This window comes from Agrilus planipennis, unplaced genomic scaffold (assembly GCF_000699045.2).
Source record: "Agrilus planipennis isolate EAB-ADULT unplaced genomic scaffold, Apla_2.0 scaffold75, whole genome shotgun sequence".
Lineage (NCBI taxonomy): Eukaryota > Metazoa > Arthropoda > Insecta > Coleoptera > Buprestidae > Agrilus > Agrilus planipennis.
The window spans coordinates 1,055,774-1,078,462 of NW_020439028.1; the positions used below are offsets into that span (position 1 = coordinate 1,055,774).

The following is a 22,689-nucleotide window of genomic DNA, read 5'->3' on the forward strand; positions in this document are numbered from 1 at the left end:
GAATCGATTAAATTATCAATTTTAAATTTTTAATAATTATTTTGAATTTTTTTAAAATCTCCGCAAATTTGCCATTGGACGCACACAACTTTTGTTCTATGAGAGATATGAAAAAGTCATCAATACTTTTTTTTGCAAAATGACATTGTGAAAACCTTTTATTGAAACTTTCTCCATATTTTTCATATTTCAGGAGATAATCGGATTTGCATACCAAGCAAGTAATTTTCATTTACATATTCGTGTTCTTCACGAATTGTTTGATAAAATGACCCGTGTTTCAATCATTTTCTCCATTATAAGGTACTCTTCAGTCATCTCCCTCATTTGATTGGTCTATAATGGTGAGTGATAGATACTGAAACGATTTTTGTAGTAGGTACTATTTTTATTTAACCGGGTATTTAAATAACACATTATTTATTTGCACAATGTCATTAATTTGCACAACAACCACACAATCGTCTTATAAATGCTTATTTATTTATTACTTTGTTTATCACTGTATTCGCTTTATAATTCATGCTATTTATAAAGATTGTCCCATTTATAATAATAAAAAAAAAAACATGGCTTCCTGACACAAAATACAACAAAAAAGTGTTATACAATTTTTCAATCCAGTGACAATTGAGCTCACAAATTGTCTTTGTAAATTTGAACGTACAATTTGTTTCATTACGGGCCTGGATCTAAGCGACTAACGTCGCTCAGCTGATCTAGTGTGGATGTAACAAGTACCTACCGAGAAGAAGCCGAATGCACTTCCACTTTGTAAAAAAAAGGTAAAAGTGAAAAAGAAATGCGTACTTTTTATAAAAAAATATTTAAATTGTCCACCATTCGCTTCAATGCAACACTGACAGCGACGTACCTAGTTGCTGCGAATTTTGGCCCAGATACCGGGAATATTTCGAATTATACGATAGGCGTTGGTAATGTAACTCACCACAAACTGANTCGTCTTTGTAAATTTGAACGTACAATTTGTTTCATTACGGGCCTGGATCTAGGCGACTTACGTCGCTCAGCTGATCTAGTGTGGATGTAACAAGTACATACCTATTGGGTAGAAGCCCAATGCACTTCCACCTTGTAAAAAAAAAGCTAAAAGTGAAAAAGAAAAGCATATCTTTTATAAAAAATGTTCAAATTGTGCGCGGTACCGCGATACCGGGAATATTTCGAATTATACGATAGGCGTTGGTACTGTAACTCACCACCAACTGACGGTTGAATAAGAACTGTACCAGAATGCACTAATAATTACATTACTAATTGTCCTTATTGTAAAAGTCTTTTATGAAATGATCACTAAATAAATAAACTAACAGTAACAAACAAGTAAATTCCACAACAACCTGTTACAAACGACATTAAGTGTATTTATTCCAGTCACTTCCAGCAGTGTATTTATACGAGGTTATATCAATATTTGGCATTTTACGTTTAATGAAAACAAAATAACCAACTTGGTCCTTCTGGACACATCCTTGTATTACTCCACGTGGGGTTAATGAGCCCTGCCAGGCAAAACTAACGTCAGAATGAGCAGTTTAACACATGTGATTGGTCAAAGTAGGTCTGCATCTTGTCTCAACTTTTACAACCATAACACATACATCTGTTTTCGTACACTAGTACGTTATGTTACAAAACCTTTACCAAACGTTGGGTGGCCAGGGTTGTTTGTGCACCGCTTCTAACTATTCCGTAGTCTAGTATAATTTCTTTTCTATTTAAAATAACATGATACTCGACGTCATTGGTCACATTAGGTCCACTTCAGTTTACGATCATGGTATTTTCGATTGTGATAAGTACGTAGTTTTTCTAACATGTTCAGTCACCTAATGGACGCGAGTGCATTTTCTTTGGCTGATCCGTAACTTAATACCAAACGTAAACAATAACATTACCCCAAAAAGCAGCTGATTCCGACCTACTGAAGGTGAATTTTTCTAAAAAAAGTTTCATTCCCACCAGCCAGTAATGCTGGTGGGCGGGCAGTCCCTCCGGACTATGCCGGAAGGTAGGGCGGAAGGCGCTTTTCAGCCTGCTTTCAGGAATCGTGGGAATGGGTGGGTGGTGGTTCGGGTGAGAAAGGTGAGACGGACGAAATGAAGACAGAAGAGAATGAAAGATTATCTGTGGAATATTACTGCCTCAGCATTTGTCTAGGTGATCCAAGGAAACCACAGAAAAACTTGGACCAATGCAGACGGACCCGGAATCGAACCGGCATCCTCCCGAATGCTAAGCAATGGTCTAGACCTCTAGGCCATGCCGCTCGGTTGACTTTTTTATTTTGTTTCAAAAATTGATAACATTTTATGTTTCCGAATAACTGGGACACCCTATATATACTGATTAGCTGTCCATTTACCAAATAACGCTGGTAATCATCCAGAGGCCTATTTTTGTTGTCAATCGAAAGTCCTTCTTGTTATGCGGCGTCCTGAATAATTTATTACCTTCGGCGTCTTTATTAAAATGGACGGGCCCCTTCAAACTCGTATGTATCACTGTCTTCTCCTTAATGATGATCCGTCCCATGTGTGTGTGTGTGTGTTGTACAGGGTGTTATAAGAAAAAATCTATCTAATCTCCCGATTTTCAGTAGGATGCGTCTTTCCGCTGTGAGAATAGTATGTGTGTGTCCCGGTGTGACTGTAGTTAGCGATATTACTCGAAAATCTATGAGAGGCCTTACGAAAGTTTTGTAAGTGTGAAGAAGTGTGTCTGTGTTATGCGACCGTTTATTAGTGAGATTAAGTTTACGCGATTACGTACTCTATCAAGTGTGTGTGGGTTCATTGTGTGTGTTACAGTGATTCCTAGGTATCTAATTGTTTTCTGTAGTGTTAGTCGACTATTTAATAAACTGACGTTGTAGTCGTCCGTTGAAAGAGATGTTTTGGTGGTGAGATTAGGGTGTGTGTAAATAATATTAGTTGTGTTTTATTTGGGTTATATTATGGGCCACTTTCTGAGCCATAGTTCAAGTTGAATAATTTGTCGGTTAATTTTAGAGTTATATGTTGTTTAAAAGTTAGGTTAGCATTGGTAATGTGTTCGCTAAGTTTTTTTAATTTTCTTATAGTCGCGTATATCTATGTGATCGGATGTTTAGTGTTGCGGACAGGGGTACGTGGTCGCTAGTGACTGGTGTTCCTAATTCGCAGTTACCTGAAAAAAGGCGACTCTGTCGGCACAGAATATATGATCTGGAATTGATGAGCCTTGGTGACCGAAAAAAAATAGTGTTTTAATGCGACAGAAATTTATTAATTCTCCCTGTGCTTTGGAGAATATGGGCGGAGTTTATGAGGGCAATGTCGTCAGAGTAAAGAGCATCGAGGTGTTGGAGGGCATGTCCGCCCAAAACAGTTTAAAAAGAGTGGGAGACAATTTGGAGTCTTGTAGGACACCGCCTGTGACGGGTTTTCTGGAGTAAGGAACAGAGCCAACGCGGACCCGAACACCCGGAGGCTTCTGTCTGTGAGGAAGGACCTGATAACCTCAATTTGGAAATGTTTGGAGGTAAGGCCTTCGTACCAGGCTCGGTCGAACGCTTGTTGGACGTCAGAAACAAGCATGGAGGTGTGACGTCGCTTGTAAGGTTATCGGAAATGTATTCGAATAAGCGAAAAGGTTGGTGGCCGGTGCCGTGATGCCTGCGAAAACCGTATTGATGATTGGGGAGAAGGCTGTTTTGCTCCACGTGGTCTAAGAACCGATCGAGAAGGATGGATTCAACTACAGTGTAAACTCTATATAACGACACTTAAGCGACTGAACATTTTTCGGCGTTATAAAGAGTGGTCGTTAAATGAAGAGAAAAGATATTATTTTACTATTCNTGTACACAGGAATATCCTTCAGGATCGTTGAACACAGTATCACAGGGATAGCCACAAGATTATCCTTTACAAACGTTGATTCGCTGGAATCCCACCGCTGCCACCAAAAATGTTGTGTCCCCGATAAATATATATTTATACGCGGGAACTTTAAATTAGGGTTCGTGCGAAATGGTTAAGACTTGAAAGTCAAAATCAAACTTTCGGCAATGATAAGTCCTTAATTATACTTTATTAAAATTAACAATACACTATTTATTTACTAATGAACTTTAACTACAATTGTGGAACGAGACAGTAACGATTTAGAAACGATTTTAGATGAGTGCTTAGATGTTCTCCCTTGCTTTCTCTTTTCCAGAGGTTTATATACCCTCGGCTGGCTTGGGGTGAATTCAAAGAATTTACTAAAAAGCTGTCCTCGAGTCAAATTCGAGGACGTAGCCATAAATATCCGGTTAACAAAAGATTTGTACTTTTTTTTAGACGATTTGCTTGATTCTAAGAAGGTTGGAGAAAGCTAGGTAGGTAAAAGTGTATACCTAGTACTGCCTGTCCATAACAGTTTTTTGCTGCTCCAATATATTCATTGTATTTTGTTACGTATCTTACTCATATCTTGAGATATTGCTGGATCAATTTGATTATATAAAAAGTATTTTTTTAATAGTTTGGCTACATCAAGTGTTTGTTTGATGCTAGGTGGAGGGACAGGATCGTCTTCTTCATCAACGTACACAGCTGCAGTTCTTTTCCATTTCGGCAACTTAGAAAGTACTGCTCAATGATTTATAATGCCACATTGTTGTCGTTAAATAGAGTGAGCGTGGCGCTATATAGAGTGTAATATTGTATAAAAACAATGTAAACCAAGCAATTTCGGCGTTTTAAGGAGTTTGTCGTAAAATTGAGTTTCGTTATAAAGAGTTTACACTGTATTTTAATCAACGAACTGACTAGGCTGATGGGCCTGTAGCTTGAGAACTGAGGGGCTTCCTGTTTTTTTGGGGAGACATATGGCAGTGGTTTCTTTTCATACCAAAGGGAAATGGTGGAGCCGTATAATGACGTTTGTGATATTGCACAGTGCGGTTATGTGCTGTGGCGGCAGAACTTTAAGGACTCCGTTGGGAATTCCGTCAGCGCCAGGAGCTTTTCTCGTTTTCAGGGAACGGATGGTAATAAAGATTTCATGGGGGGTGAATGTGTTTGAGGAGCACTGGAGGCATAGAAAGTCTGTGAAGATTGCAGCTTTTTCTTCGTCTGAAGAGTAGGTGGCGTCGTTCTGTTTTAGTGAAGAGAGATAGAGATCTCTGTTTCGAAGAGAACGGATCATATTCCCAGCGCTTCAGGGGTGTGTTTCTGCCTGAGCGATATAATCGTCGAAGAATGGGTTGTTTGCGGCGAGTTTTGACTGGGGAGGAGGAGGAACGAGAGATCGTGGAGAACTCGACGGCGCTGGTAATCTCGTTTGAAAGATTTACAGCTTCACGAGTTCCGCTATTGTGTGAATTTGAGTACACTTAAAAGATGTCTCAAGGATGTAGCGCAGATGTAGCCAGTCTAATGAGGATGTTAGCTTTGGGGGTTGTATGTTGGACGGCCGAATTTAATTAGGAGAGCAAGAGGGCCTGAACTGAGTTCGTTAAGAACAGTAAGGTCGGCGGAGAGATTAACGTTCCTTGTGACGAAGATGTCGAGGATATCTGGAAGGTGATTGTGACAAGTCAAGAGAATTGGCAAGAAGGGAAATGCATTTTTTATTATTATGTCGGAGTCCCAAGAGGCGTGTTAGACATTACGATCGCCTACAACGAGGAGGTTTGAAAGTCGGTGGTCAAAGAGATAGGCTTGTGTTTAATAGAATTCCTAACGAGAATGACTACGCCGCTGCCGCTGGATCACGATCCCTTCTGTAGACTGTGAAGTTTAAGGCATAAAGATTGATTTGGTGAGATAAGAAAGTGTCGGTGATGCAGGTAACACCGATTGACTTTTCTTCAAGGAAGCGTCCGTTCAGTCAATTTTCCTCTAGTGCCATGGGTATTCCAGGTAACTAACCGAAGACTATTTGAGTGAACTGTATTAGACATTGGTGGGTGGTTGGAGAACGCCATTGTTTGGACGATAATCTGAATTTTATCTTGATGCACCTGATGTTGTGGCGGTGCTTGGGGTTGAGTTAGGTTTGTGGGTAGGGGTGCTTTCACGGCCGATTTGTTGGGCACTCTTTGGAGCAGCCGGAGTGGTGGTCTTTTTCGGGGCGTTGGTTCTGCGCGGAACCTTGGGACAACCGCGATGGGTGGCGCGGTGACTTCCTTTGCAGTTAGCGCAGGAAGGAATGGGGTCTTTTTTGTCCTTTGCCTTCCATTCGGCTGAGACATGATTACGGCTGCAGAAGGAACAGACCCAGGCTGGTCGTGTGAAAGAATTTCAGACAACGACAGAATTGGCGGGCGTCTTTATTGACTCTTTCAGACACAACTTTGACGTTGAGCCCGCAGATTTTGCCAAGTTCGAAAATTGACTTGGACTTTTGGTCAGACCTGTCAAAGCGAACGGATACTAGTGGCCAAACATTGCCACTGTTGGACATACGGTGGACACCACGGATAGCGAAACCTTTATGAGATCATTCGGACTGTTTTGTCATCCGTGGAGATGGACTCACAAACTCCACGAAGAATGATCTGAAGGTCCCTGTCTTGGCGGAGCTGGTTTGTTGAGAATTCGACGTTTGACTCATCAAGGAGAGAAGATAGGCGACGAAAGTTCTCCATAGAGTTGGGATACACCCTGATGGAGTCGCTTGTGTCAATAGCACGTCGGGCTGAGATACCTATCGTGACCGTCCATGTCACGGAGATGGGCCAAACTCTTAAGTCACACGGTATTTATAGACCTCGACTAAACAGTAATTTTATTGGTGTCCGCCCAGAAGTTTCGTGAATCGACAATCGATATGTGTTAAGAAACAATGACAGATAACCATTCCAATTTCTTTAATATTTGAAAACCATCTTGGACAGGTACTAATACCAGATCATCCTCTGCTCCGTGGACAGATCATAAATAGATTAGTTATGTCCACGACGATCTTCGAAAATAGTCCACGTGGAGTTTATTGGTAGCTAGGATTTTCATAAATGTAATTGATAATTCAGCCCGATTTTCTCCACGTAGACTTGATTGACAGCTGCGACCATTACCTACAAATGTCAAGTAATAATTAGAATTTTATGTAATATTTACATTTCCTCGTTCTTTCTTCCTAATCTCCAGTCATCAAGGTTGTACCATGCGACATCTACATGAATTATACAAAAGAACGAGAGAAATCAGTTATACCTCTTCTCCCCAGTGAGACCACTTAGCCGCAAAGCTACATCACTGTTAACGAGTTGAAAAACTACATTTCATCTCCAAAGAGACTGCGTAGCTGCAGAGCTATTTTGCTGCCATTCAACATTCAATTCTATGTTATTTATTTGAGATAAGATTAATAAATTCTTCTTGACAGCAATATTTTTATTATGTATATAGTGACTTCTATTTTTTTATGATTTATTACAAATTAATGTTGTAGCTTTACAAAAAAAATTGTTAGATGGATAGATGCTTTCCTTTTTATTACATCAAGTTTAATGAATGTTTTAGAACAATGACAGTGGCACTGATATCTTCATCTGGGAGAATAGGAGCAATGTTTGGAAATATAATATTTCCTTATCTTCTAAACGAGGGATGTCTTCCACCATTCCTCTTCATAAGCGCAGCAATTTTTGGTTTGTAATTTCTCTATTATGTGGATATGTAAGCCAAATTAACTGTGATGTAAGTAATTACCAATATTTTCTTCTAGCTAGTGCAGTGTTGGTCGTATTTCTTCCCAAGACAGACATGAAGTCCCTGGAATAATTCCACTAAGAATCCTAGCAAAAATGTTGGTTGGCATGAAAGTGATTTAGAATAAAGTTTAACTTATGAATGTATGCCAACAAATGGACAATAAAGTATTAGTAAATAGATATTTTAGCTTTTCATGATGAATAACGTCATCCATCTCTTAATCCTTCGATGAACACAGTTACGGCTAACTTTTCGAGAGTATCAACAGGCATCAGTCAGTTAGTTTTGCCTCTCGCGTATATGTCATTCCCTAATAATTTATTACAGTCCATTTCAATTTATTAGAAATGTGACCTTGAAGAAATCTGCGCGAAGATAGAAAGAATACACACTAGGCGTGAGCAAGACAGAAATACTTGGAACAAGCTTGAATGAGCAGAGCTATCGATGGGCGGTCTTAGAAGATCGGCTAGAACTGTACAGTACTAGACGAAAATGTTTAGCAATTTCTTAAAACAAAAATGTATATAAATTAATAATAGAAAACAAAGCAAAAGTTTTATAGGTGTGTAATGCGTTAAGTTAATTCACTTGTTATTATTTTTGATTAAATATGCTTTTAAATGAAGCATATTCTTAAATTTTAACGAGGCAGTTTAAATAATTTTGCAAATGGTACTGTACACTTTTGTCTAGTTCTCGCTCGATGATCGGTGTAGAAATGAGCTCCGCAGACAAATATGATTGAATTTGGAAATATGTTACGGCGCATCCTAATAAAGGAAAGGGGCATTTCTCCAACTTCTTGAAACGAACAGTACATTTGGCGTTTTTTTTTAAGAAGATTGCCGATCGTCACCCCTCTCCTTAATGATTTTTCTTCTCGGATCATATTCTGTCCTTCATTCAAAGGATCATGTCAGTACTTGCACGTCACACGAAATTATCAATTCACGGTTTTCGACTGGGTGGGTTCTCATCGTGGATTGCCAGTGCATACAAAAGTGTCTACTCGAGTGTTATACCCGAACAGGAAATCCAACATACTTTGTATTATTCTGCAGCTCAGCAAGAAGTAGGTGTTTTTTCCAGATTACTCTTCTTCAAGGTAGTAGATAAATCAGTTTTCATCTGGTAAATTTAACACCTTTCTTCTATTTCCGGTAGCTTGCCCAAATTTTTCTTACCGCAGTTTACCGATATTTCGGACTCTTTGACTACCCAGTGACCAGTGAATATTCCTTCAGGACAGCAAATAGGTTTTGAAGTGACCTAACCTAATATAACCTAACCTGGCTTTGGAATATAAGCTCGATGTAACTATACATTCTTCGTACTGGGGATCCGCAGATTGAGTTTGCATAATAATTCTGACCGTATATATTCCTATATATACATATGTAAGTTTAATGCAGGTATGACAGTGTGTAGGATACAATGTGCTCCTACAATATAATAAAAAAAGAAATTTCTTATAATTTCTCAAATCAAAATTCTGGTGTTATTAAGAAGCCTTTTCACATTACTAACGAAATTAACATATTAACCAAGGTATTTTACGGAGTTGCAATAACTATTTACTGAATCAGATATTCTATTAACAGGGGCATACAGAACATAAGATTTCGAGGTACGAGATTTAGTTAGGACGCGATTTTATCTAAAACCCTGTCGAGGAACACACAGCGGAAAAAGTTCTAACAATTCCTGTGAATCAATAAAAAGATTTATAATTCTATAAAAGAACAAAGATAAGTCTGTGTTTTCCGAAGAGCCAGTTTGCTGAGATCATATCGCACGTATATTTCATTAATTTGACTGAAGGAACATTCAGATAATATGAAGTAAACCAGAAATTTACAAACCTTATATTGCACTCTCTCGAGCCCATTGATATGAACTTCGTAGTGCGGAGATAAGACGACGGTATAGTATTCAAAAATTGGTTTCACTGGTGCTATAATAGTTTTACCAGTGTTTGGGGGTTACTAAAATCTTTTCCCGTCGAAATATGCAGCCAAGCACCTTGTAGGCTCTTACGGTAATGTATTGTATGCGTAATAAAGTCCAGTTTATCATCAATAAAGACACCAAGGTCCTTAAACACAGTTTCTACCCAGAATAGTTGACTTCCGAGACAATAGTTTACTGAATATTTATTATGCAGACGCGAAAATTGCAATACGACACTTTTATTAACATTTAGCTTGAACATGTTGTTGTCACCATTGCTCAAGATAGTCGATGTCATCTTGTAACTTCTGCACATCAAATGGTTCGGAAATTACTCTATACACTTTTAAATCGTTATCATACAGCAAGTAGTCAAACAATAAATCTAAACCAATATCGTTAATGAAGATGTTGAAAAGAACGGGGTCTAGATGTGAACCTTGGAGTACACCCGATTCAACCAGGTAGTTTTGGGACACAGGACCTTTTACGCGAAACGTAGCCGCCTCCCTAAGAGATAAGACCAGAGCATTACTTTGAATGCGCATTAGAGGTAAATTGACTGAACTCGAACACTTCCTCGAGGAAGTGATCCATTCTCTTCGCAACAGAATCCCATCTTCCGCCACTAAAGCAGAACAACTCCACCTATTCTTCAAACGAAGAAAAAGCTGCAATCTTCGCAGACTTTTTATGTCTGTAGTGTTCCCCACTACCTAGTCCAGTGGACCTTGCCGACTTTAACAAGCATACCAAAGCTGTCTCCCAGAACTTCGTTCCCCTGAATTCCGACTTCGAACACAATTCCCCATGCCAAATCTTCCTCATCATCCGATCTCTGTAAAAGAGAAAAGCCCCTGGCGTTGACGGAATTACTAACGGAGTCCTTACAGTCCTGCCACCAAAGCACATAACCGCACTGTGCAACATCACAAACGCTATCATGCCGCTCCACCACTTCCCTTTGGTCTGGAAAGAAGCCACTGTCATCTGTCTCTCCAAAAAAGGGAAGCCCCTCAGCTGACCCTTTTTGTATTTGTGGGTTAACACTGTTATTAAATAACACGAATGTTTGATCTGAACACAATTGTTTATTTATTATTTGAGAGGTACAATGTTGACAATGTTGACTCGAGTTAGATCGGACAAAGACTGACTATTCCCGATTCACTCAGCCAGATGGCTCTGTTGCCAACTTGTAACNCAGTGTGATAATCCCACTTCTGACACCACTTTTGTATTTGTGGGTTAACACTGGTATTGAATAACACAAATGTTTGATCTGAACACAATTGTTTATTTATTATTTGAGAGGTACACTGTTGACAATGTTGACTCGAGTTAGATCGGACAGAGACTGACTATTCCCGATTCACTCAGCGAGATGGCTCTGTTGCCAACTTGAAACCTTAAGATCAATACACAACATTTCCTCCCTTCTTTAATTAACTATTAAAACTTGGATTATTAAAAGAAAAAAATAAAATGAAATGAAATAAATAAAAAATAAAAAGAACGTTCTATTTTAAATTTTGAGCAAAGAAAAACACCTTCCCATCTTGTCTCTTCTTTTCTACACTTTACGTCACTCCGGAGAGAACCGAAGTGGAGCACGGCGCTCTCGTTGAGATCTGCGTGGAATCCTTGGGGTGGACGGCATTGCGGGTGCAGGGATCGCAGGAACCGGAGATGCTACAGGTGTAGTCGGATGTGCTGGAGTTCGTCTTGATGTTTGTGGCTGCTCTGACTGAGCTTGGGCTTGGCCGTAGAAACGTGTCCTGCGTGGTGCACCGCAATTGATTCCGTCGCCAACGACACGATCAGGTTCTGCTGCTCCCATTGTGTTTTCCCGATCTGGTGAATGCTCATGACTGCGAATCTGATCAATGTGCCTTTTGAACCGTTTGCCGTGAAATTCAATTTCGTAGTGCAAATCTCCCAAGCAGGACACGACTTCTCCAACAATCCATTTGTCCATGCGCGGATTTTCTGAAAGAAAATACACCAAGTCCCCCTGATGAAATTTACGGTAGGTTGCATCAAAACTGGCCTTCTGTTTCTCAGAAATCTTGGTGTGTAAATCATCTGGGAGAACAAGGTTGAGTCTTGCGCGCAGATCACGCCCAATGAAAAGCTGAGCAGAGGATGCACCGGTGGTAGCGTGAGGAGCTTTCCGATATTGTCGCAGGAACTAGTTGATGTTGCTTTGAAGAGTGCTCTCGGTTGTTGACATCGCGCGCAGGGCGTCCTTGACCGTCTGTACGCATCTTTCAGCTTGGCCGTTTGTCGAGGGATGGTAAGGAGCTGTGAGCTTATGGTACTTCACGCCAGACATCATCAAAAAGTTTTTGAACTCTGCGGATGTAAATTGAGGAGCATTGTCCGAAACCAGGATGACTGGTGCCCCAAACGTTGCAAAAAGGTTGTCGAGGATTCGGCTCGTAGCAGCTGATGTCGTGGACTTGGTTACTCTGACTTCCAACCACTTGCTATAGGCGTCCACGATAATGAGCAACATGTTTCCAGCAACTGGCCCGGCGTAATCAATGTGGATTCTCTGCCATGGAGCTGTAGGGTACTCCCAGTGGTGCTCTCGGAATTGGACGGGGGCNAAAAATAAAAAAAACGTTCTAATTTAAATTTTGAGCAAAGAAAAACACCTTCCCATCTTATCTCTTCTTTTCTACACTTTACGTCACTCCGGAGAGAACCGAAGTGGAGCACGGCGCTCTCGTTGAGATCTGCGTGGAATCCTTGGGGTGGACGGCATTATAGGTGCAAGGATCGCAGGAACCGGAGATGCTACAGGTGTAGCCGGAAGTGCTGGAGTTCGTCTTGGTGTTTGTGGCTGCTCTGGCTGAGCTTGGGCTTGGCCTTAGAAACGTGTCCTGCGTGGTGCACCGCAATTGATTCTGTCGCCAACGACACGATCAGGTTCTGCTGCTCCCATTGTTTTCCCTGATCTGATGAATGCTCATGACTGCGAATCTGATGAATGTGCCTCTTGAACCGTTTGCCGTGAAATTCAATTTCGTAGTGCAAATCTCCCAAGCAGGACACGACTTCTCCAACAATCCATTTGCCCATGCGCGGATTTTCTGAGAGAAAATATACCAAGTCTCCCTGATGAAATTTACGGTAGGTTGCATCAAAACTGGCCTTCTGTTTCTCAGAAATCTTGGTGTGTAAATCATCTGGGAGAACAAGGTTGAGTCTTGTGCGCAGATCACGCCCAATGAAAAGCTGAGCAGGGGATGCACCGGTGGTAGCGTGAGGAGCTTTCCGATATTGTCGCAGGAACTCGTTGATGTTGCTTTGAAGAGTGCTCTCGGTTGTTGACATCGCGCGCAGGGCGTCCTTGACCGTCTGTACGCATCTTTCAGCTTGACCGTTTGTCGAGGGATGGTAAGGAGCTGTGAGCTTATAGTACTTCATCATCAAAAAGTTTTTGAACTCTGCGGATGTAAATTGAGGAGCATTGTCCCATTGTCCAAAACCAGGATGACTGGTACCCCAAACGTTGCAAAAAGGTTGTCGAGGATTCGGCTCGTAGCAGCTGATGTCGTGGACTTGGTTACTTTGACTTCCAACCACTTGCTATAGGCGTCCACGATAATGAGCAACATGTTTCCAGCAACTGGCCCGGCGTAATCAATGTGGATTCTCTGCCATGGAGCTGTAGGGTACTCCCAGTGGTGCTCTCGGCATTGGACGGGGGCGTGTGCATGCTTTGCACATTCAGTGCAAGATTTGGCGACATGCTCAATTGCAGCATTGATGCCAGGCCAAAAAACAAACAAGCGGGCCAGCCCTTTCATTTTGACGATTCCGATGTGAGCGGCGTGCAAATCCTGAAGAATGGCGTTTCTGAGTGAAGGTGGAATCACAACTCTGTGTTCAAACAACAAACAATTAGCGGTCGCGGTGTAGTTGGCTTCAGGTGACTTGAAGCCGTGACGAAGGAGGTCTTGACCTGATTCCAAAAGCTTCAGAATGTTGCCAAGGTGCTCATTTTCCCTAGTTGCCCTGGCGATGGCTTCTGCTCGAATTGGTAATTGTTTGATTTGGTGGAGTACAAAGTGGTTGACCACTCGTCCGTTCCTGCTCCTTCCCCCTCTACCAATGACTGAAGACAAACTTGGTTGACCGTGGTTGGTAACGGCACCCTGGAACAGTAGTCTGCGTTGGCGTTTGCCTTCGAGTCTTTGAAAACCACCTCGAGTCAAAATGAGCGAAGTAATCTGCGTAGTTTGCCATCCGACTAATGCACAGCACCTGCAGTGATTTTTCTGGATGCAGGATTTGTGTTAGCGGTTTGTGGTCCGTGATGAGAACGAAATGACGTGCGTAGAGTTAGACGAAAAACTTGTTCACAGCCCACACAATCGCGAGCGCCTCCTTATTAATTTGAGGGTATCGTTGCTCTGTGGCGCTCATCGTTCGGCTTGCATAGGCGACTGGTCGTTCCTGATTGTTGCTCAGGCGGTGCGACAGCACAGCTCCCAACCCGGTTTTGCTGGCATCAGTCGCCAGCAATAGCGGTAGCGAGGGGTCGTATTGCATGAGAACCTGGGGTGATACCAAAGTTTCTTTGATGTCAACGTATGCTTCGCTACGAAGAATGTCACGCAAAGGCCGATCTCGCGTTGACAAATCCGGGATGAATGCGCTGTAATACGTAGCCTTTCCCAGAAAAAGTTGCAGTTCCTCCGGTGTTGAAGGCTTTGGTGCATCGCGGATAGCTTCGATGTGGCAGTCGGATTTGTGGATTCCCTGTGCATCAAGTTTGTGACCCAGGCAGTGGAGTGTAGTTTCTGCAAATTTACATTTGGCTCTGTTGAGTTTCAGCCCATGATGACGCATCCTTTCCAGCACGGCACACAGGGCCCGGAGCAAGTTTTCGAACGAGTCTGCGAAGACGATGGTATCATCGAAAAAATTGACGACGCAGGGCAGATCACGCAGCACTTCTTCCATTCGACGTTGCCACACTGCATGGATGTTTGCTGCTCCGTAGGCCGCGCGTGTCGGTCGGATTAGGCCATGAGTAGGCGTGATGAGAGTCATCGCGTGAGCACATTCGTCGTCGATTGTGAGATGCGTATAGGCATGCGTGATGTCAAGATGACAGAACCACTTTGCGCCTCGCATCTTGTTAAAGATGCACTCCACTCGTGGGATTGGATGTTCGTCTACGATCAGCTGAGGATTTAGTGTAGGTTTATAGTTTCCCGTGATACGTAATTTCCCGTTCTTTTTTGCCACCACATGTGTCGTCGAAGCCCACTCCGAGTATTCGACCCGTTTGTACACGCCCGAATTCAGCTTGGCGTCAATTTCGCGTGCATATGCATCACTCAAAGCGTAAGGAATATCTCGAGCTCTGGAAGAGACGGGTTTGTATCCGGGTTTAAAGTGCAGTTTGACAGGAGGCCCTATGAGTTTTCCAGGTTTATCGTCGAACGAGCTTTCAAACTGTGTCAGGATGCTGTTCAATTGAGCCTGTTGCTGCAACGATGGCCTTGGAGAAACCGAATTGACAGCGTGGACTGATGCTGCATTTCCAAAAAAGGTTGAGAAATTAATCTCGTTTGCAAATGCGACGATCCACTCGCAGCCCAAAAGCGAGTCGACTATGCCATCCGCCAGATAAAGGTCGAGCTTTCGAACTAAGGATCCGATTTGAGCGTTGACAGATACGCGACCGAGGTAGGAAATTCGATGACCAGAAAAGCTCGCAAATTGTTGGTTGGTTTCCAACAATTTGTATTTGATTTTGGCACTGTCAAGCGTTTGTTTGCTCATGATTGCGCATGGCGCGCCGGTGTCAATTTCCATTTTGACGTTACGTCCGTTGATAAGGACATCAAGCACCACCTTCCCAGGAAATTTGACAGAGTTGACAACGTCCATTTTGTTGAGACGTCGCATCTGGTCGACTTCTTTGGCTGGAAAATCTTCTTCAGAGTCTGAGTTTTCTCTGACTTGTCTGATGTTCCCAGATCTGCAAACGGAAGCAAGGTGACCTTTCTTATTACAGGCGTAACAGGTGGCGTCACGGTACGGGCATTGAGAACGAGCATGTTGACCTCCGCAGCCTTGACAGGCCCACTGCTTATCCTGGCTTTGACGCGGTTGATAAGGCGATCCGGTTGGTTTGTGTACTCCTTGGGGTTGTGTATGGTGTCTGCCTTGATTTGGACGTTTCGTGTACTTCAACTTTGGGGGTGCAAATCCCAACTTGTTTGCTGGTTCCAACTTGTTTTTCACTGTGTCCGATGTCAAACGAGTCGCTTCGAGAGAATTTGCGATTTCAAACGCTTCCGCAAAAGATGCTGGTTTTTTTTGCGATGACCTCATCACATGTCACTTGCGATTCGAGTCCGAACAACAGTTGTTCGATGAACATTCTGTCCAAAAAAAGCGTCAAATTCACAATATATTGCACCTTGTTTAAGCCTGAGGGCAAAGTCTGCGACTGATTCGCCCGGATTTTGAGTGAGTTTACGAAATTTGATACTCTCTGCGAACTTGTTTTTTGCGTGATCAAAATGTTTTATGAGGGTTTGCTGGATTTCGGCGTACGTCAGGTCCTGAGGTAGGCGAGGGCTAATCAAAAACTTTAACGCATCATTCAGATCTCTGCCCATGTAAACACGGGCATAGTTGGCGTGCTGCTCGGCCGGTATTTCACTCAGTTCCAGCCCAAGAGAAACGTGTGAAGTAGTCCTGAACGGTGGTGCCCTCTGTCGGGCGGTATTCAGCCATGTTGAAACGGGGTGCACGAAGATGTCCATTGTTGGCTGCGTTGGCAAGTTCGGGACCTGCAGCGGCGGCCGCGCCTGGTAACGAAGCTCGATGTGCCTGAGACAACATGGTGGCCATAGATTCCAAAAGTTCCGGTGAAACTTGTGGTGGATCGGACATTGTGACTTGGAATTTATGACAACACCAAGACTTACCGAAGCAGTGACGCGCAGGTGATCCTGGTAACAGACACTTGAAACCGGCGGGGAAGAAAAATCACTTGAGGTTATGATGGGTGCACGATGCCCAGAGAGTCTTTGTTCCACTTCGAACACTGGCACCCGATAATAAACAGTTTTCAGTGTGATAATCCCACTCCTGACACCACTTTTATATTTGTGGGTTAACACTGGTATTGAATAACACAAATGTTTGATCTGAACACAATTGTTTATTTATAATTTGAGAGGTACAATGTTGATTCTCAGCCAGATGGCTCTGTTGCCAACTTGCAACCTTAAGATCAATACACAACACAGGCCATTTGAGCCACACATAGCCATCGACTTTTGCTCAGAATTCATAATAACTGAAATGTCATGCAATAAGTTTGGTTTTTATTGAGTCTGCACTAACTGAAGTATAGTGCTTCCCATCCCCATCTTCGGTTTATATTTTCTAGAAGTGTTTGGTGTTACAAAGACATTTTCTAGTTTATATTTATTTTAATTCTCAGATTTTATTGCTTTATTTATCTTCGACAATATGGAAATATGTACCCATAGTTTTGGTTTCTTCTCAGAACTTTCAAACAAACTTTATTCCTAAGAAACACTTTTGGACAATTACTTATTAGCAATACCCTATGGGCGGCAGTTAATCAGACATAAAAAATATTAAAAGTAAAAGTCAAAGTAAAGGTGAAGATGCACCTGTATTTATAAATTAAACTAGCTGATGCTGCAATAAGTGCGAAACACGCCATTCCTTGCGTGGCGTGATATCTTCTCAGAACTTTCAAACAAACTTTATTCCTAAGAAACACTTTTGGACAATTACTTATTAGCAATACCCTATGGGCGGCAGTTAATCAGACATAAAAAATATTAAAAGTAAAAGTCAAAGTAAAGGTGAAGATGCACCTGTATTTATAAATTAAACTAGCTGATGCTGCAATAAGTGCGAAACACGCCATTCCTTGCGTGGCGTGATATCTTGCGATGCGTGGCGTGATTTTGTTATGGGAACATATGTGTTAGCTTGGATAACTCCTCCCCCGTTAAGAAGGAATTTTATGGTAAAGCCAGAAAATTGCTATTAATTATAATAGAATAAAATAGTAATAATAATAATTATAAAAGAGATTAGTTTCGCACCAATTGCACATCGACCAAAACAATATTAATTATCAATATATAATATAATAAGTAATAATAAACGTAACATAACTATTACTAAAAATTAAACACGTCTTCTAGGAATAGGAAAAGCCTCTTGGCCCGCCATTTCTTCCAATTCGCCAGTATTGTCACCATTCGGAGCTCTCTTCTTGCGAAAAATCCCAAAAAGCTTTTCCCTCACACAATACAATATTATAAAGATCGCTATAATACTCAATATGACGATATAGAGTATGTTGTTAATGTCATGCCATGGTTCCTTCATGTACGCTACCGGGTCATTCATATCGAGAGTCAATTTTGATAGTTGGTCTAAATTAATAGATTTTAAATTTAATTGTATAGGGTTAGCGTCTAATACCTCGTATGGTAACGGTGGTAAAAATACCGGTTCCTCAATAATATTTTCTCGTAAGTTAGTATATGTAAAATCCTTAGTCGTGAAGGAGCATGAATAGGGTACGTTTATTAAAAATGTCCCTTGGAGATTATGTACCTCCTCGGTATTACATTTTTCATGAAATAGCGTCCTTATCGGTACTATAGCCAAATACCTTCCGTCATTAATTGTTTCAATTAATGGTTCTGTTATATTTATGGGAATTTGTTTACATTCCGGATTATGTCTTACTTGTAGTAAATCTTTTATACATTTGTCCTGCTGAAAATTCTTTTGAATTACATCACTTTTACAAAAATATTGTTGTTCTATCAGTTCACATTTCTCCTTAAGATAATATATGTTTTCCTCAATTAATGCTACATATGACGTCGGTGATATTATAGTCGTGTTAAATTTAGTAGGTACAATACAAGTGATAAAGGTTATAAACTAATTCATCCAAAATAGGCACATGCAATAAAAATACAACGTAATCGTTATTAATGTAGAACTCTACTTCAATCGACTGAATAAAAAGTACATGATTATTTAAATAAAATGATAAGTCTTTATGATGTTTACTTAAAATTTGTTTCATTCCAATTATTTGTTGTTCGATAATAATACTGAGGTGCAACACACCCATGCTAGCGAAACCCATAGCGATCTGAATTCTTTCTAACACAGTATTTACTTCAAAAATTAACATTTTAATCACAATTATTGAATGTATCACCTTCTCTTAGTACATCAAGCTGCTAATCGCGGTCTCAACCATTTTGAAATTATCCGAAATATTTTTCATCTCTTCCTGAATTTCATTACCTAATAACATGCTGATCGATCGAAATTTGTTTATTAAAATGTGTTATTAAATTTTCCTAATTAGATTTTAATTCCTGTATTGCTTGATCATATCTCTCACCGTCATCCGCGTCAAGGGTACCAGAAATGAATTTGAAAACTGAGCCAACCGCATTTATCAGTCCGCGCTTAGGCCGTTTCGTGGTTGTTTCCACTATTCCGGGATGTATAATTGAAAGTTGTTCTCTTGGACGTCTTATCTCCCTTTCAACAAACGTAATTTCTGGTAGATTCCTATCGTCTCGATTACTGCTTTGATAATTCCCGCATTATTTTCTATTTTACGTACATACCCGTCTAATGGTTATAATGGGTAATTATGAATTAAATTGTGGTGTGTTATTTGAACTCGGGCCGGTCCTAACTTCAAAGGTAAGATACCAGGGTTCCATGCTCTTTATGTCAATCCGTTGAAGACTCACAATTACTACTTTAAGGGTTACTATTACAGCGGTTAGTAAGTGACTCATCTGCAGTTTTTTATTTCGTATTTGTTGCCTAACATATATCGGTGCGTTCGAAGGTATGTGTGGGGGTTCTGTTCGCTTTTCGTTCTGTTAATATATTTCTGTTTGTTTTCCTGTTCTCTCTGATTAATTATGTCATACAGTGTGTTAATTCTATCAAAAGTTTCACTAGTAAACTGATGGTAATAATTAATTTCGAAGGTCTCCAGTAAGTCATGTGTCTCAATGTCACCAAATATGATTTCTAAAGGTTTAAATTTCGTCTGTGAATGTATACTACGATTGTAAATTATTACTGCGTTTTCAAAAAGGTTGTTCGATAGAACTTTATTCTTAGAGGCTGTGATCGTTTTGACTATTTCCAAAATAGTACCATGCGCACGCTCAATTGGACCGTTACTGTCCGGATGTAAGGGTGTTATTACGTGGTGATTAATTTGATGCATTCGCATTAAATCTTTGAAAATTATCCGAGATAAGAATTATGGGCATTTTATAATGTGCGAATAGGTTAACGTACGCCTCCACAATGTCCGGGATATTCATGGATGCTAGGGGATGATACATAAAAAATTTAGAAACGCTATCTATCACTGTCAAAAATTTCTGGTTTCCCAAAGAAAATATATCCACATAAAGAGTATCGAAAGGTTCTCTAGGTGTGGGGGTTAATTTTAGTTTTAATTTAGTGGGATTCTTTCATATTTTGCCTCTTAGCAAACAGAGCATTCATCAACAAATTCCTGTGCGTCCTTAATTATATTAGGCCAACAATATTCCCTACCTATTTGCGCAGACAACTTTTGCGCTCGGCGGTGACCTGGGATATGCAATTGTTTCAAAATTTACTTTTATTCCTGAAGGTCAGTGACATCTTTTAATAATTTGTTAGTGTACAAAAATTTAATAGAATCGTCAAAAGCGTTATGTATCATTTGAGCAATGTTTTCGTATAAGTACCTATCTTTCGTATAAATGCAATTAATAACTTTTGGGTCCGCGTATTCGCGTAATATATTAATCAATTCGTTCTCACCATTATTTCGAGTTATGTGTAGTAAATATCTAGTCTTGTCAAAAAGTTTTATTTTACTTAATTTCGGACTACTGAAAAGAGTTATAACAAATTGCATCTTGTGGAGATTAAGTGGTTTGTCTGTAATTGGCAATGTCGCTCTTACATTCTCCGATTGAGAATGTCTTGTGACACTAGAATTATCTTCTAGAGTCCTTGTCGAATCGAGCAAGTTCCGATCCTCAAAGTGTTCGCGTTCTGGAGGTTTGATCCTAATGTCCGACAGTATCCGAGTTTTCTCTCGTACAAGTTTTTCGGTAGGTTCCGCCATCAAGTGCTGCTCTGGTTTCAAATTTTCCTCAGGTAAAAATTCGTCCAAGTCGCTCGGGTCAATATAACTTCGTTCGTCTATATCTCCAGGATGGTTAAACATAGAAAGCAAGTCCTTCTGTGTTTCCACCGGGTAGGTCTCCAGTTGCGATAAGAAGTCAGCATTAGTATTAGCTTTCCCCTTTTTATAAGTTATCGTGTAATCGAATTCCTCCAACTTTATCCGCCACCTTACCAATTTTGAATTGGGGTCCTTAAAATTAAATAAATACTGAAGTGGTCCATGATCCGTAATGATCCGTAATGATTGAATTTCCATGATCAATTTCGGTATAGTTAAGATTAGGCTGTTGCCAACGTCTAAAATTCGAGGACTGGTAATTCGGCCCTTGAGTACGTCTGCTCACGTCATTAGTCCTATTCGGGTTATTGCTATTATCGGTAATTCTGTTTAGATTGAGAGGCTGATTTTGGGATTCCCCATTTAAATTATTACGCGGTGAATTTCGGGCAAAAGAAAAATTTGCTTGATTAGGTATTCTCCATTGTGGTTGATTCGGGTAATTGGGACGCGCGTTAATTTGATTTTGACGTAACTGACTCACATTATTATTAAATGAATTAGGTAGAAGTCTATTAATTTGAGGCACCCTGGGTTGAAGGGTTACGAGTTGGCTGTTGGAAAGGTTTAGTTTGTGGGAAATTTTTCTCTATTGGGTGTTTAGTAATAAATGTTAGTACCGTACCAATAGCCTGTGTCAGAGTAGAAAAGTTCCTGACGTCCAAAATGGTTTGCAACATCGGTGGACTGTTCGGATATAAAATTTCCAAAGCAGTTTGTTCATTAATTTGTTTATGTACAACCTTCTGATCGACCGTTAAATCATTTTCCCTGAAAATTTTAATGTCTAACTGTGTTTGAGCCGTTTTAATGCGCTCAATGAAGTTGGCTAAATTTTCATTTGGTTTAATTTTGAGATTTTTAAATCTATGTGCCAAAATTTTCCTATCGATGTGATCTTCGAATTTATTCCTGAGCACATCCCTTAACGATGGCCAGTTCTGTATGTCGGGTCTACATAAAACTAAGTCGTTCGCTTCACCTAACAATTTTGAACATATCAAACAAAATACATAGTCGTTGAGAGTCTCGTCATCTGTGTTTCCATATCTATTAAAAAACTGATCAACACGTGAAATAAATGTCTCGAGGGTGTTAGGATTACCATCATATTTAGGTAAGATATCGCCGTAATTTTTTGCGGCGGAAATAAGTTGTTCTGTGTTAAGTCGCGGCGCCTGAGCCCGCTGAACATTATCGTTCTGCATAATGAAATTTGGGAAAATTTCGCTTCGTCGGAAACCTAAAAATCCCTCTCCTGACAAGTTCAATGAACCAAAAGTCGCGTTCAAATCCTCTAAATCGTCACTTCCGGTTGATACATTCATTAATTGACATTAACCTAACTATCTTACAGAACTATTACCTATAACTTATAACTAATCGAGTACACATAAACTCTAAAATGCTTTTACAAAAATGTTTCGTCCTACATGAAAGAGTAAATCATCATTCTTAGACTTACTTTGTTTTTCGTGACTCGATGACTCTCGATGAGGTGATTTCGTTGCTCACTTGGTGATTGAGGTCGTCGTTTAATTGCTGTTTTGTGGTGATGTTTGCTGTTTGGACCCGTTCGTCCTCTGATTCTGTTGTTCTTTGCAGCTCACAAATCCCAATTCTGTAGGGTTGAAACGGCAATCCACATCACAATTTTTCACAATTTTCACAATTTTTCACAATTTTCACAATTTTTTT

The 22,689-nt window shown here is 40.5% G+C and overlaps 3 protein-coding genes across 3 annotated transcripts in view; 1 reads left to right on the plus strand and 2 right to left on the minus strand.

The window, feature by feature from the left end:
- The window catches only part of LOC108736027 (synaptic vesicle glycoprotein 2B), a 32,294-nt gene extending 24,495 nt beyond the window's left edge, over positions 1-7,799 (plus strand). Inside the window, exons 10-11 of the mRNA XM_018468293.1 lie at positions 7,521-7,648; positions 7,726-7,799. Coding sequence (XP_018323795.1) covers positions 7,521-7,648; positions 7,726-7,781 — 184 coding nt within the window. The 3' untranslated portion in view covers positions 7,782-7,799. The remainder of the gene's footprint in view (positions 1-7,520; positions 7,649-7,725) is intronic.
- Positions 7,800-11,856: 4,057 nt separating this feature from the next.
- On the minus strand, positions 11,857-12,183 carry LOC108735997 (uncharacterized protein K02A2.6-like). Its single transcript, XM_018468244.1, has one exon. It carries the CDS (start codon positions 12,181-12,183, stop codon positions 11,857-11,859), a length of 327 nt encoding a protein of 108 aa, XP_018323746.1.
- Positions 12,184-12,467: 284 nt separating this feature from the next.
- LOC108735998 (uncharacterized protein K02A2.6-like) lies at positions 12,468-13,100 on the minus strand. Its single transcript, XM_018468245.1, has one exon. It carries the CDS (start codon positions 13,098-13,100, stop codon positions 12,468-12,470), a length of 633 nt encoding a protein of 210 aa, XP_018323747.1.
- Positions 13,101-22,689: the final 9,589 nt, after the last annotated feature.

Coding starts and splice junctions, on each gene's coding strand:
- LOC108735997 (XM_018468244.1), bottom strand. CDS start 12,183: ATGTTGCTCATTATCGTGGACGCCTATAGCAAGTGGTTGGAAGTCAGA.
- LOC108735998 (XM_018468245.1), bottom strand. CDS start 13,100: ATGAAGTACTATAAGCTCACAGCTCCTTACCATCCCTCGACAAACGGT.